Consider the following 14,824-nt stretch of genomic DNA (forward strand, 5'->3'; position numbering starts at 1 on the left):
GAGAGAGAGAGAGAGAATCATACAGAGAAAAGCTTTTAGAACAAAGGACATAGAATATGTCTTATATCCCCTATATGCACAGGAGCCATAAAGGTGCTCATTGTTCACAGCATGTCACTGTCCTCAAGTAGAATAATTTATGCCATTTATTGTTATTTTTATTACATAATCTTAAACATTTTCTCTCTAGAATAAGTTTTTACTATTGTGGAAATTCATATATATATATATATATATATATATAAACAAACAAACAAAAACGGACCAGGGAGACACTCATGGAATCAAGCTATCAAAAGCCCTTATGAGGGAGCATTGGGCAGCCTGATTCATGCTAAAGCAATGGCTAACATTCTGCCACTACATAGCTCCTCATGGAGTGCAAACATACACAGCAGCACATAGGAGTGGGTAACCTCTTGTGTTGGTTCCACCCAACTGGTTTGAACTACCATTATACTTTTTTATCAATAACATGAACAACAAAAATACTCTTCCAGTATTTTATATATCATTTGTAAAAAAAAAATAAGGCACAAATATATACTTATCTTTAAATACATATGTTATAAAAGCAGAAATTTAGGTTATTATAGATAGACTATCATCCTATCCTAATTTCTCCATACATGCCATTTTCAAAATAGTTAAAAATTCTGTTGTGATTCTTTCAGATTCTGAGATCTTGAAAAAGATCAGGGGTCTTGCGAGGTCCTTGTTCCTCACTTGCTCTAAGCCTGGGACACAGTCTTTGCCCGCCATATCACTGTGTCCTACTAAATCTCAATCAAAGCCAGACCTCTAAACCCACTTAACCATCTAATACACTCACCCCAATTGGCATCTGGAAATCTACTTGGCAGCACTGAGTGCTCTAAACTTAGGACTCTTAAAAAATATGTCATGTTTTCGAAATCTTAGAGTGATTGGACAGAGCATCAGTGGCATTCGCGTGAACATCACTAACAAGCAATAGATTAGAGACATGGACTGACCTAGTAGGCTTTTTCTGACTGGTTGCAATCCCACTGTGTTTAGACTGAGCTGCATATCTGGCTGTCAGACTGTATGAGGAGAAACAGAGAAATTGAATTAAAGGAATTCTTTGAACATGGAAAGAAAGTACAAACTTACAACAAAGTTATGAGTCAATGAAATGCAATTGGAACATACAGAAACATATGTGAAGAACAAATTAATCGGAAAATTATGGTAATGCAACACATACACCATGAGCTTCACTTATGAATGCTCCATGAATGCAGCACAGCTCTCATGGCAAAACGTCTCTCTGCTGACTTTAATGCTATGCTGAGAAATAGTAGATATTATCAATACTTAATAATGTTATTTTAATCTTATAGAACCTTAACCTTTGACTATTAAAAACATTAAAAAAAAAACTCTAAAGTTTCATTTACAGCCTAAAATTCCTTTTTCCAGAATAGTAAAAGGAAGAGATGGTGAGATGAAATCTCTAATTTGCTCCTTTAAAGCAAATGTTTTGAAAAAAGTAATTCATTAAAGCCTGAGTTGATGACCCATATGTTATTGCTAATACCCAAGAGCACATAATTTTTACAAGAAGGTTACAATATAATATGTTTATTGAAAGAAAGCTGTGTATAAAAGTTTAATATTAAATAGAATTAATTTCTGACAAAAAAGAAAGACCTTAAAGTTTCTGATAATTGCTAAACATTTTTAAAATTATATTTAACTATTTTAGTATGTGTATATGTGTGTGTAGGGGTTGTAGATGCATGTGTGTGTGTATTTGTGTGTATGCATGCGTGTAAGCATTACGCAGGTTTATTTATGCCATAGAACACATGTGATATCAGAGGATAATTATGGTATTGGCTTTTTCTTTTCACCTTGTAAGCCTGGGATTTGAACTTAGGAGGTCTTCCCAACTGTATACTAGTGCCTGTATACACTGATACACCCCACTAGTCCCACAACCAGTTTTTTTAAATCAAATACTTTTTAAATCAAAGAAATATAAGGCATGATTATTTAAACCAAGTTTGTGGAGTAACACTTGATCTGCAAAACACAAATTTGTACCTTAAATTGATGTCTATGTTGCTAAAAGTTGAAGAGTGTTTAGAAAAAAAGAATTAGACTCTACAGATCCAACTGCCTGTTGGTACACCTATCGTAGTTAAGGGTAGATGCCTTCATGCGGATCACTTCCCAAGGGAATTATTGTACCTCTACATAACCACACACAGAGTACATGGACAGTAGTCTTTAGCAGTTGCAAGGACCTTGGAATAGCATAGAATTGCTGGTATCAGCATGAAGGGTCATTGGAACATTATTACAACTGATCACCTTGCTTTTTTGCTAAGCAGAGAGTATTTAGACAAGAGAAACATTTCTTCTGGTAGTGTGTTTTATTCTCTGTCTGCACCCACCTGTATTGTGAATGTGCATGGCCTTACTGCAGTCTGGACTAAAGGGAACACATTCTCATCTGGAAAGCATTTTCATGGTGATAGAACGTATCCATTTGTACATCCATTGCTTTATACATTGCTATTTATGTACAAAACAATCTGTATTTTAACTATATCATGAACAGGGACAAGTGCTAAGCTACTAGGGTGTCAACAAAATCGTAGAATAAATGTAAAAAAAAAATCTGCTTCAATTACCATCTCCCAGGAAGAGGACTACCTACAGTTTGGGGACTTGCCCTTATACTTCCTGCACTGAACATAGACAAGACCAGTGAACATGACAACAAAACAGTGGGCTTTCCAGTAACTAAAAGCTAGCTCATCATTTCGATGAATAATGTTTAAAGAAATAACAGGATTCTGCCATTCAATTATGAAAATGCAACAGCAAGATCCAGAAATATTAAGTAATTTTGCCAAAGTCTGTTTGGCTTCATGGCTGTATTTCTGATTGACTGTGAAAATATATTTTACATGCTGACCATTTTTGTAAAAAATACCTCTAATTACTTCATTCAATTCCTTGATACTTGGCATCTTCCATTTATCTCTTGCCTTTGCTAAACAATTATATGTACCTCTCCTCTTTTGTTCTGTTTAGTTTTCTGAGTCATGGTCACTCTACCTAGTTCATGCAGACCTGGAACATGGTATGTAGCTCAGGCTAGCCTCTCAGCCATGAGCTTCTACTGTCAGGGTCCTAAAGATTGGTCTTATAAGTTACTGAGATGTGTGAGGCCATTATTGTAGACAACACTGGGGTTTTGTTCATTGCAGGACTTTCTAATGTCTTGCTATCTCATGCTCTCTATTTGTCACATCTTTTCCTGTCACGGCTACCTGACCCACATACTAACACTCTTTCCAGTTTCTCTTATTTTCATTCCATAGTTTTTCCTTAACTCTTAAAGGCATGATCTTCTCAACACAGAATATGGCCTGCTTCCTCAAACAATGTCATCTCTTCACTTCTGATTAAGAGTTCATCTAAATTTCCTGCATGAACTTCATTGTATAGCAACATTTATATCAGGTATATGAAAGACTTGCCCAAGTTCATCATCTTCAAGTTCACCCACCACAACGAACTCACAATTTGTCTGCATTCACCTCCAAAGTTCCAATATGTTTTTTCTATTTATTTACTCTTATTCATAGTATCATTATTTACTCTGTGTGCTCATAAATGGCCTCCCTTTCCCACTAAATCCCTGAAGATGCGTCAGTATGTAGCCATGCTGTTAGACTACAACCAACCTGCCCTTATGTTCTCTTTCAATCCTCATGTTTATTAATCTGACTACTTCCCTCAGTGTTTTTATAATACACAAGTGATCAATCACATTGGCATCACCTGGGACTTATAAGAAACATACAATCTCAAGTCCTAACACATGCATCTTGAATCTGAACTTGCATTACAACAGAGCCCTCATTATTCTCTCAGTAGAGGGAAACTTACTTCCACAGTGGATTACATGCTCATTTTAATCACACTCTTATGAACTGAATAAATGCTTTGAGAAAAATTTACTTCTTAGTAATGAATAAATAAGATATAAACTTTCCATTCATAAGATTTTAAAGGGAAAAAATACACATAGCTATTGGGATAATTGATTTAGTGCTACAGTCCTCTCATTATAATAAGATTATGTCCATTTATTGACTAAAACAATGTATGGATTATTTAGAAAAAGGTGCATAGTGGCCATGTATCGATTCAACACCAACAAGGTTTAATTTATTAAAGTTAGGATGGATTAAATGGCAATAAGTGGCACTTTACTTACAGAAATATATTCCCTAAAGCAATGCACATTAATTTATGATTTTATCAGAAAATGTATAACTTGATATATAATGGAAATTACATTTATTTCAAGCTTATATAGAGAAACACATAAATAAAAAGGTAGGTGAGCAAAGAGGGATTTGTGAAATGTTTACTGTCAGTGCATAAACTAAAAGCTCAAGAGTAAAGAGCTAGTACATTGTTCATAACTCAGATGCTGGAGGTAGGCCACTCTGGCTGGCTCTTAATTCACCTATTCTCTCTGCCCATTACCCCATCTGTTAATGACCTTGATAGCTTTATGTACACAAAATTTTTATGAGAACTTAATTACACATTCTTTAGAATGAGTGTCTAGGACAAATACATCATATAATAACTGAAACCCACATGTAATGGAATTCATATTCACATTGAAGAATTCCAGGAGGATCTAAAATTCTGTTAAATCCTATAAAACATAACATTATTTCTCAAATATGAGCCTGCCCCCTGATACTTCATTATCTTCCCAAACCACATCCCTTGTTTTATTCTAGTCACTTTGGATATTATAGTATTCTTACTCAAGAGTTCACATGTGTAGTCCTTTCTGTTCAATGTCTGAGGCTGCAAATGGTTCTTGGTCCCTAAAGTGACCCCCTTCCAATGTTACAGGATATTATTCACTCTTATTAAATCTTGAAGTCAATACTGTGAACCCCTGAAGGGCCTTCACCTACAATGAATCAGCAGGCACCGATTCAAGGTGTCCTAAGAACTACAACTTCCAAAGTAACACTTAAGTCTATGTATAATCCAATGGTGTCATAATTTCAACAGTTTTATTTTATGCTATGTACATTAAATGAAAACATAGAGATATTTAATAAAATAAAACACATTTACAAAATAGTATATTTCAACAAGTTTCATATGTTTATAAAGAGTTCATGTTCTAAAATTCGCAAATAGTTGAAAGGGCTAGGATAAAATACTTCAGAGGATAAGGCATTTCTTGAAAAAGCAATTTGTTTATCATAGGTAGAAAAAAATCTGTTCTAGTGAGGAATGACTATAAGAATTGTTAGCATTCTGTATAAACTCTACCCCCACAGATACCTGGCAGCAGCCATGTATGTTCCTCCCCATGGTTACCTGGAAAAGGCCAGGCCTACCTAGCCCTATAAAAGAGGGTGCTTGCCCCCTCCTCTCTCTCTTACTCCTGCTTCTCCACCTTGCCTCTTACCCCTTTGCCCCCCTCTCTCCCCATTCCCTTCTCCCCTCTCTCCACATGGTCATGGCCAGCCCCTACTTCTCTACTCTCTCCTTCTCTCTGCCTTTCTCTGCCTCTGCTACCTTCTTAACTCCACTCCTCATGCCCTAAATAAACTCTATTCTATACTATACCTGCCTGTGTCTGGTCCCTCAGGGGGAAGGGATGCCTCAGCATGGGCCTGCCAAGGCATCCCCTTCCCCCACACCTCACCAGAACATATTCTTATAGCTCTTTTTCTTTTTATGATCACAAGAATAATCTCTCCATTAGATTTCCTTATTTATTAATATTTGGAACCTCCAAGTTCTATGTTTATTTTTGTTATTCTCTTTGTTTCCTACTCGTTCCCTAAGTAAATTCCTCGTTTGATTCCTTATTCTCTAATGTTTATGACTCCCAGAGTTCATTTCTCCATGGCTCAAAATGTCAAGTTTCAGAAATAAGTCTCAGCTTACTAGATGTAGAATTCCCATCAACCATAAACTGATGTTTGCTCTATTTTCTCAACCTTAACTATCATCATACCCTGGACCAATTTCAAACTATAACACTCAGTTGATACTCCTTCCCATGAGAGAAGTCCTAGCCCTAGCTGAAAAGCTATTGGCAATTGATGGTGCTAGTGAAGGAGGACAAGCTCTTCTCAGGGATGTGGCTTCTGAAAAGGTATTTGATTCATCAGATCATTTACACCCTTGAACTTAAGGGCAGTACTAAATGGACTCACTAGTTTTTTTTTTTTTTTTTTTGTATTTGTTTGTTTGTTTTGCTTTGCTTTGCTTTGCTTTTTGTTTTTGTTTATTGTTTTAAGAGCATATGAGATTGGGAGGAAAATGAAGAGGGAGCTATAGAGAAATATGAAGAGCATGAGTGTATTATACCAAACATGTCATATGTATGTATGGAGCTCAATATAATTGAGTCACAAGCACAAAAGGACCTAAAGAGTTAACTAACTTGGGCCCATTGGGACTCACAGAAACTAGTAATAAAAGAGCATGAATGGGCTGGATGTAGGCCTCCTACACATTTGTAGCAGATGTAAATCTTGGTCTTCATGTGGGTCCACTAGCAATTGGAGTTGGGGCTGTGTCTGACTATTGGATCTCCTTCCCCTATCTCTTTCACCTCAGTGGGAAAGAATGCACTTAGTCCTGCTGCAATTTGATATCCCAGGGCAGGGTGGTACTCAAGAGGGTTGCCTCCCTTCTCTGAGGAGAAGGGGAGAGGGTAATGGGGGAACAATTTGTGTGTGGGAATGGGAGGGGAGGAAGGAGGTGGGTAGTACTCTGGCTGGTGGAAATAAAGTTAATAAAATAAAATAAAATAGAAATTTAGAGATTATTTTAAAATCAAGATTCTTCCTTTATTATGAAAGGTCCCTCCTATGCAAGTCCTTTGCAAACTCATAAAACGATAATTGACTAAATTTGCAGAAAGAGAGAACAGCTTCAACAATTACATCTTTTGTATCTTCAAGCAATATATATTGTTTTAAAAACCAAATAAGACATTTTGCTATTATATTTGCACTTCAGTATATGTGCTGAAATTCTATGGAAACATGCTTAAAATTTGCTAAGAATTCACTAAGCCATGAGTGAATCAGAAACTCAGGTTCTACCACACATGTTCCTATTTAGTAGCTGGGTGGCTGAAATAACATCCTCGTGGTATTTAAGACAGGTTACAGTGATAACTTACCCTACTAGCAGAATATGGCATGAACACTCATTATAACTTTAGCCTTCCTGAAACTTATGCAGGCAGTTAATGAGGCCACCTGCATGGCCCAATTTTGTGAGATCTTAAACCAGTAACTAAAGAGAAAGATCCCTGGGTTAGGATATTACTGCAGCTTCAAGTCTTTGCTATTTTGGAATATTAAACTTCAAGATATAGGACACTCAGAAACTAGGCTCGTATTTCCCATATTGTCATCATACATTACATTTCCACAATGTTCTCCCCCATACAGAGCTTTTAAAAAATCCTCTATCGTTCTGTAGCTATTTTTCATCTATATATTTTTGGAGCACAGTAAAATTATATCTCATACACTAAGAGCTTAATTACAAAAGCTTGCTGAAATACAACCACCTTAAAAGTAAATTAAACTCTAGAAATGGACTAAGCTACTTTTCTAATTCAAAAATTAAACCAACTTTAACAAAGACTACCCAGGAAGTGAAAATATGATTAATATTTCTAGAGACTGAAAAGACACAGTAGTTCAGTACAGAGTATGTTTATAAACTATCCATTAATCTATTTGTTCATGTAAATTATCCCTTATTATCAAACATAAAATAATTGTTTATGTTCACATCTCTAAAGTATACATCAATTTTCATAAACTATGTTCTGAGTTTTTATCCTCAGGCTATTTTCAAAGTATTGTGAAGTATATATGATTATCAGCCCATGTGAGTTGATGTTATTAAATCATAACTGGGTTTCAAAACATTTCTCATGATATGATCTTAACCTTAGAGGAAGAGAAGGCTAGTGTAAACTACAACTTATAATACAAAGAGGTTAATCAAAGAGGGTTTGGAGACATACAATGGACAAGATAATAGTGAACTATGGGGAGGAGAGAATGAAGAAAAGACTGAAATCGGACTTTGTAGAGACATGGATGACTAAATCCTCATGGCTGAGATTGCTTCAGTTGCTAAACCTTTGTCCCTCTAGACTAGGTTCTATACATGCCCATTAGGCCTCTGAGCACAGTTTGATTTTCCATATCGGTTAATGATGGAAGCATTGGGCAACAGTCACACAGGTAGGATTATTATAGTTTTGGAGCCAGTTGCATTTTCCATTTTAAGCCCGTAAGTTACAATTTAGGAGATAATTGTTCATGAGGAAAGTGCTTACCATGTAACAAACTTACAAAATATATCAATGCAAGTAAGATGATCAAACCTATGTGTTTATGATTTGAGAACAAAAATAAAGTATAATTGAAACAAAAGTTCTTATACTTGGAAAATGGTTATATAAATACGGCATTAAAACTTCCTGTTGTTCATTACATATAAATCTGTTCATATACTCTCTTGTACTACCTGAACTAACTTCGGAAGTGAGAACATGAGTCTTTGAGGATCCTAAGCTCTTATTCATGTCACCCCACTGGCAACCACCAGGTCAATCTGACACTCATATGGGCACACTCATTAAAACCAAAACCACAGAAACATATCTTCAAAGCAACAAAAGGGCCGGTGGTTATCTAGTCTTTAAAAAATAGAATCAATATATAAACACAAACAAAATAGATATATTTTATTATATCTTTAGGTATAATTATAGATATAATAAAACATTATAGATTATAGATATTTACATGCATTATAGATATTTACATGAACATCTGTGCATGTGCAGAGATGTGAGTGTATGTACACATACACACATAGACAGGTTGTTTTTAATACTAACACCATCAATCTTCTTGGTTTCCCAGTGCATAAGAGAAATTTTTCTTTTCATTTATGTGTGACTAGTGTATGCCTAGGGATGAAAAGATCACGATTTTTGTTTTCTTAAGATTCATAAATTTTCCTCCTTGTTTCCCTTTTCTTAAAGATTTAAGTCCTGGACTTAAGAAAGAACACACTATAGACCACAACAGAGAGCTGAATAAAGTAACTAATTGAAGCCAGGTTCCCAAGGGCTTAAATTACCAAAGCTTCCCTGTCATCCTAAATTAAAGTTCCTTATATTCATTTCATGATTTATAACCCCAGGACAAAAAGCTGAAAAGCATCCCAGTTTTGGAGTACATCTCTCTGAAGGAAATAATAATTCCTGGAAGAGAAGCTCTGAGAGGCAAATATCCTCATGGAAGAGGATACTCAGAGCAATATGTGTGCCTAGGGTCATGGAGAACTCAGAGTACTCATCCACTGGTTCTGTCTATCAACCTGTGTGTTCTGCAGGAGCAGCTTCATCCACCATGGGAAGTTGATGGCTTTGTTATTTGCACTCCAAAAATAAAGTTAAGAATATCAGTTGACCACTGGGGGATAATCCTCCATGTTCTAAAATAGTAGTTTTTTCTACTTAAAAGACTTAGGATGATTACATCTTTACTACATCTGTCATCCCCGTCCATATTAACTTCTTAGTCTCTACAAATTATCTACTTCACTTCCACTGCTTTTACACATTAGTTCAATAAGGCACAATTTATTTCTCCATATGATTTATTGTGTTAGTTGCTGAATGCCCATAATAATATAATAATAGGGTTGGAAGTCATTTGATCATCTGAACAGAAATTACGTGAAAAAAAAACATTTTTATGAAAAAAATCTTTTTTTAACTTTTTAGTAAACAGATTATCTTTTCTGTATGCTATCATCTTAACAGCTCATATCAACTAGATTAGCATATTTTATTATCTTCTTGATTACTGTATCTTACAAGATATTCTCCAGAAATCTAACCATTCATTAACTTGCTATTGCTGGTTGTATTCATGTTCTGGGAAATTTATGTAGGTCCCCTGGAAGAGTAAATACTGCTCTTTACTGCAGAGCTATCTATCCAGCCCCAAGGGTGGTATTTTCATTATTTTTCTGTTAGTCATGCTATCAATATATTTACTAGACTCTAATTAAAACCGAATAAATACACTGTGCTATTAATTGTAAATTAGCTGTGTCCTTTCTAAATACTACTAGATCTGTTATCTTGTTTGGCTCTTCTAAGCAAAACATAACACAGAGGAAAGCAGTGATACTCATGAATAGCCTTCAGCTGTCAGTGACATTACAAAGCAAAGGAACTTCATTCATGCTATTTGGTTTTACAATGCTCCAGATGGTAACAATCTTGGAATTCCTTTTATTTTGACTGCAGAAATCATATCCAGAATCAGAAACGGGACTATAGGCATAGGCAGCAATACCAGTAGTACTGATTATCATAAACATCATAAGAAAAGAAGATTAACCTATAATTTATCGAGACTAGGTAAAGAAGGCAGGATGCAAGATCTACTGCAGTCAAAACGAAGCTTTCCTGCATCTGGATAGTCTCGGATTATTCTAAGTGCTACATTGAGACTAGTTCTGAAAGTAACTCAAAACACATATTTTAATTAACATATTATACCAAATTGATGAATTTACACAATTTTAATTTTAAATGTCAAAATGGTAACTATGGATCTGTTTTAATGCTTCCCCTTAATTTGCAATTTAAATTAGATACAAAGAAATTTGTACATATGTGGGATACAGTATGAGGTTTCAGCACTTGCAAACATTTCATAATGATTATATTAGGATGCATGGCATGTTTACCACATTAGACATAAATCATTTTTGTGTGTTATGAACATGCAAAATCCTCTCTACTAGCTATTTTGAAATATTCAATCAGTTGTTGCCAATCAGTTATCCTGTGAGCTATACAACATTGGAAATTGTTACGCTGACCCATCTGGACCTTGTCATCAACCATTCTCTCTCCACTTCCTTCTGACTCACACTTCTCCACGTGTTGTCAATGACTTTTCTTCTCTCAACTTCTCTGACATCAACTTTCAAAGCCTCGTGTATTATGAAGAACCCCTGATAATTATCTCTCGGTGCTTTTACAAGTTAAACAATAATGTTTTCCTACCTAATTTGGAGAGAGGAATAATGCAGATTTATTATAGTTCATTAAAACTTTGTTATAAAGAATCCACTAAGTATAATGTTAGTAACAAAAATAGAAAACTATTTTGTTGTATTTACTTTCTAAATGTGGCATTAGAGATAATAAACAATGAATGTAGACAAATAAATCAATAAGTTGAAAGGTGATTAGAATTTGGACGAAGGAAAAGTAATGGGAAGATCAAGGTTATGTGGGGATGGGAAATCTGTAATATTTAAAGAGCCAAAGTATCATAGCCAAGCTACACTACAGAGAAGCTTTAGCTTGAGCAAGAGTGACTTGGTAATGTGAACTAAGCCTCCAATTCTGAGGACCATTTGCAAGATTCATACCATGGAAGGAGCACGTGCCAGGCAAAATCAGTTCTATATACTTATATATATGACTTCATACACAATCGTCTGACACTACATTTTATTTTCTCTAGCAAGCAAGGAGACTGAAACACAAGGATGTTATGAAGGACTGTCGAGTGCTAGCTGTAAAAATGATTGGAGTCACAGGGCTCTCCCAGTAAATCTCTAAAAGGACTTTTCAGCACCAGAACATGTCTATAAGGGATGATGTTGTTTGGGTTAATTTATGTAGAAAGAGCCATTTTAACTGTTCGTAAGCAGACTTAAGAATAGAGTGAGGGAAAATAGGACAAATGGGACTTTGTCTCTTTCAGAGTCAGTATGATTTAGACAAAATCACGGTATTTATATTACACTTCTGCTACTATTCTTTTCTCCTTCCCATTCAAATCACTTAAATCTATCTGTAGGGGCTATCTCTGTTGTCAGTTGGAAGAACGCAGGTCCCTGTGCCACCCGTGTAAACACAAATAATAATAAATGAGGTTTCCTGTTTTTTTCTTTACACTTAAGAAAATACAGGAACTTTCATTATCATGTCTTATTCTATTTGGTTTTGTTTGTTTTCCCTTTCATTCTGGTGCAATTTCCCTAGACATCACACACACACACACAAAAAAAAAACCAAGATGTGCTTCACAATCAGAAGAGTATCCATATTACTGAGTACAGAATAGGAAAACTATCCCCATCATTTCATGAATGATGAAATATGTGGCATTTTGTAAAAATTAAGCTTTTTGTCATTTACAAATCAATTGCTAAGCATATCATCTGATAAAGAAGATAGAATTTACATGCATACATGGGACTAAAAGCATAAAGTAGGCAGTGGTTCCATAGCAAAGCTGGCTGACATTTCTGAAGTCGAACAAGTAACAGTATGTAGGGAAGAGTTTTGGAAACGTGTTTTGAAATTGTAAATTGTTTTCTTTCAAACACTGAATGTTCCCAATCAAGATTATTTAAGTACTATTAGATTTTAAGCATGATTTCAATGAAAGAAGCAAATTAAATACTTATATATGTTTGATATACTTATATTTTAAACATAAAGTACATTTTAACATTTTCCATCTTTAAGAAAATATTATTCTCATTTAGGCACCAGAACAACTTGATCCACACATCCTATCTTACTTCAGGAATAAATTTATCTATCAGTTGCCATGAAAATTGTCAGCTTAAATCATATCTGTTGATCATTTTCTGATGTTTCAAATGAGGTAACCTATAGTACTAGGGTAGCCAATTAAACACTGACCACATGCTACATGTATATATTAGAGGTGTGAGTAAAGTCCACGATCTGATAACCTTAAGTGAAAAACATCACCCTAGTTGATCATTTTATTACCATCAAATTTAAGCTTTGTTTATTTTTGTGTGTATATGTGCATGTCTGTGTGATTTTATGTGTATCCCGTGCATGCAGGTGTGAGTAAAGGCCAAAGGCCTTTGGATCGCTGGAACTGAGCAGGTTTGAGCTGCCTGGCAAGGGTGCTGGAAGTGAACCTGTTACATTCAGCTACATATAAACATCTGAGTTGTGTTTCCAGCCCTGTCCCATATAATCTTGATGTAAATTTCAGCCAGTTGAACAGTTTGTAAATTTTGACTAAGGCTCTCCTGTCAAGAGGGTTTTTCCTGTGTCTCCTACTAGGCTTTTTTTCAGAATCATATCCTAGCCAGTGCTACTAACCACATAGACTGTACCTACACAGACCAAAATTCAAGCTGTATAAATGTATGCACATTCATACGTACAAATATATGAACACAATACACAATCTTTAAAATCGATAGGTTCTCAAATAGTCAAAGATACTGCAAATGATATCCTTTGACTTTTGATGGATTTAATTAATTCAAATTATCAATAAAAGATAACTAGGCCTCAGGACGCCAGGATTCAAAAGGCACGTTGTATGTACTAAACTAATTGGCTGGAGGAAGAAATGATTCAGCATTGCCTCTACCAAGGACACCTTATGGGATTAGATATATAAAAGTCACCATTAGAAAATAAGCAAAATTTTGTGCCCTAAGAATATGATAGGTCTTTCTTGTCAGATTCAAGGAGAATAGTTTTTCAGTCTTACATCCACAATCATATATCTGGTCATAAGAAACTAAAAGCACATAAGCATAATTATGAACTCACAATCATTTAGAAAGCCAAACCTTGTCTGAACAAACTCATTTTAAATATATCCCCTGCTTCCTTCTTTACCTGGACTGCATATCTTGCTGGGTTTTGGCCTGGCTGGCTTCCGATTGAGGAACACTATGAGTCACTCGCTGCTGAAGCTCCACCAAGGACTGGTAATACTGCTGTTGATGATGCTGTTGTTGCTTGTAGCGAGACAAGCTGAAAAAGAGCCCTAGGATGGCTTTTAGGTTTCCATTCCTTATTTCTGTATCAAATGGAAAAATGTAAAACACGGTCAAATATATTTAAGTTGAGTTTTTCCTGTATGAATAAAAGTCTAAAGGTAATCCTCGTACACCAGATCTATGAAGGTGAAAATATTCACGGTTTCAGTTGAATCTGAATTTATCAGCTCTGCCAATGTTACAAAGTGGCTTGAGATAACACCGAGAGAAGGGGAGCAGGGAGCAGGGGAAGAAATACTGCTGAACAAAAACGCTCTGTGGGTTGTGGTTTTCCTTCCTCTTGGAAGAGGATGTGCTCACTGCCTTGCGGTAACCATTGATTTTGCACACTGCTTCCCTCCCCAGTGTACATAGCTATTGCCCACATAGACTTGGTGAGGTAGGAATGATACGACTTAGATATCTATCATCTTGAAGTACAAATAATGGTGTTATGGGTATATCTCATAAGATCAAACTGGGTTTACAAAAATCAACATCCTTTCCAAATCACCACGAGCAAACCTGGTCACATATTTGGATGTATATATTTAAAATATGCACAGGTCTCGAAAGCATATCAATCTTTACATGAAATGCATATTTTGTGTACATTAGTGTTCCTTATGGTTCATGTTATATGCTACTAGAGAGTATTGATTAGCTTACATAACTGTAAAGCACTTATTTCATAAATACCAATTGAAACATACAGGGCTCCTGTATGAGATTTTCCAGTGCCATGGAACAAAAACTAGATGCCCAAATTCAGCTACGACAGTTAATTTTTAACATATATACATATAAGCTTGAAATTTTTATACAATTATACCAGGTACTTTGAACATAACCTACATTCACTCTCCCTTTCAAAATCTTCTCACAACAC

At 35.4% G+C, this 14,824-nt stretch overlaps 1 protein-coding gene across 7 annotated transcripts in view; it reads right to left on the reverse strand.

Moving 5' to 3' along the window:
• Positions 1-14,824, reverse strand: part of Nav3 (neuron navigator 3) — a 747,532-nt gene that overhangs the window by 198,980 nt on the left and 533,728 nt on the right. For 6 of the 7 annotated variants that reach the window (XM_031349800.1, XM_031349801.1, XM_031349807.1 and 3 more), the window contains 2 exons: positions 13,793-13,976; positions 996-1,064 (listed from right to left, as the gene is read on the reverse strand). In XM_031349800.1, coding sequence (XP_031205660.1) covers positions 996-1,064; positions 13,793-13,976 — 253 coding nt within the window. The remainder of the gene's footprint in view (positions 1-995; positions 1,065-13,792; positions 13,977-14,824) is intronic. The other variant, XM_031349802.1, reaches the window with a different exon arrangement.

This window comes from Mastomys coucha, unplaced genomic scaffold (genome assembly GCF_008632895.1).
Source record: "Mastomys coucha isolate ucsf_1 unplaced genomic scaffold, UCSF_Mcou_1 pScaffold4, whole genome shotgun sequence".
In the NCBI taxonomy this organism is placed as follows: domain Eukaryota; kingdom Metazoa; phylum Chordata; class Mammalia; order Rodentia; family Muridae; genus Mastomys; species Mastomys coucha.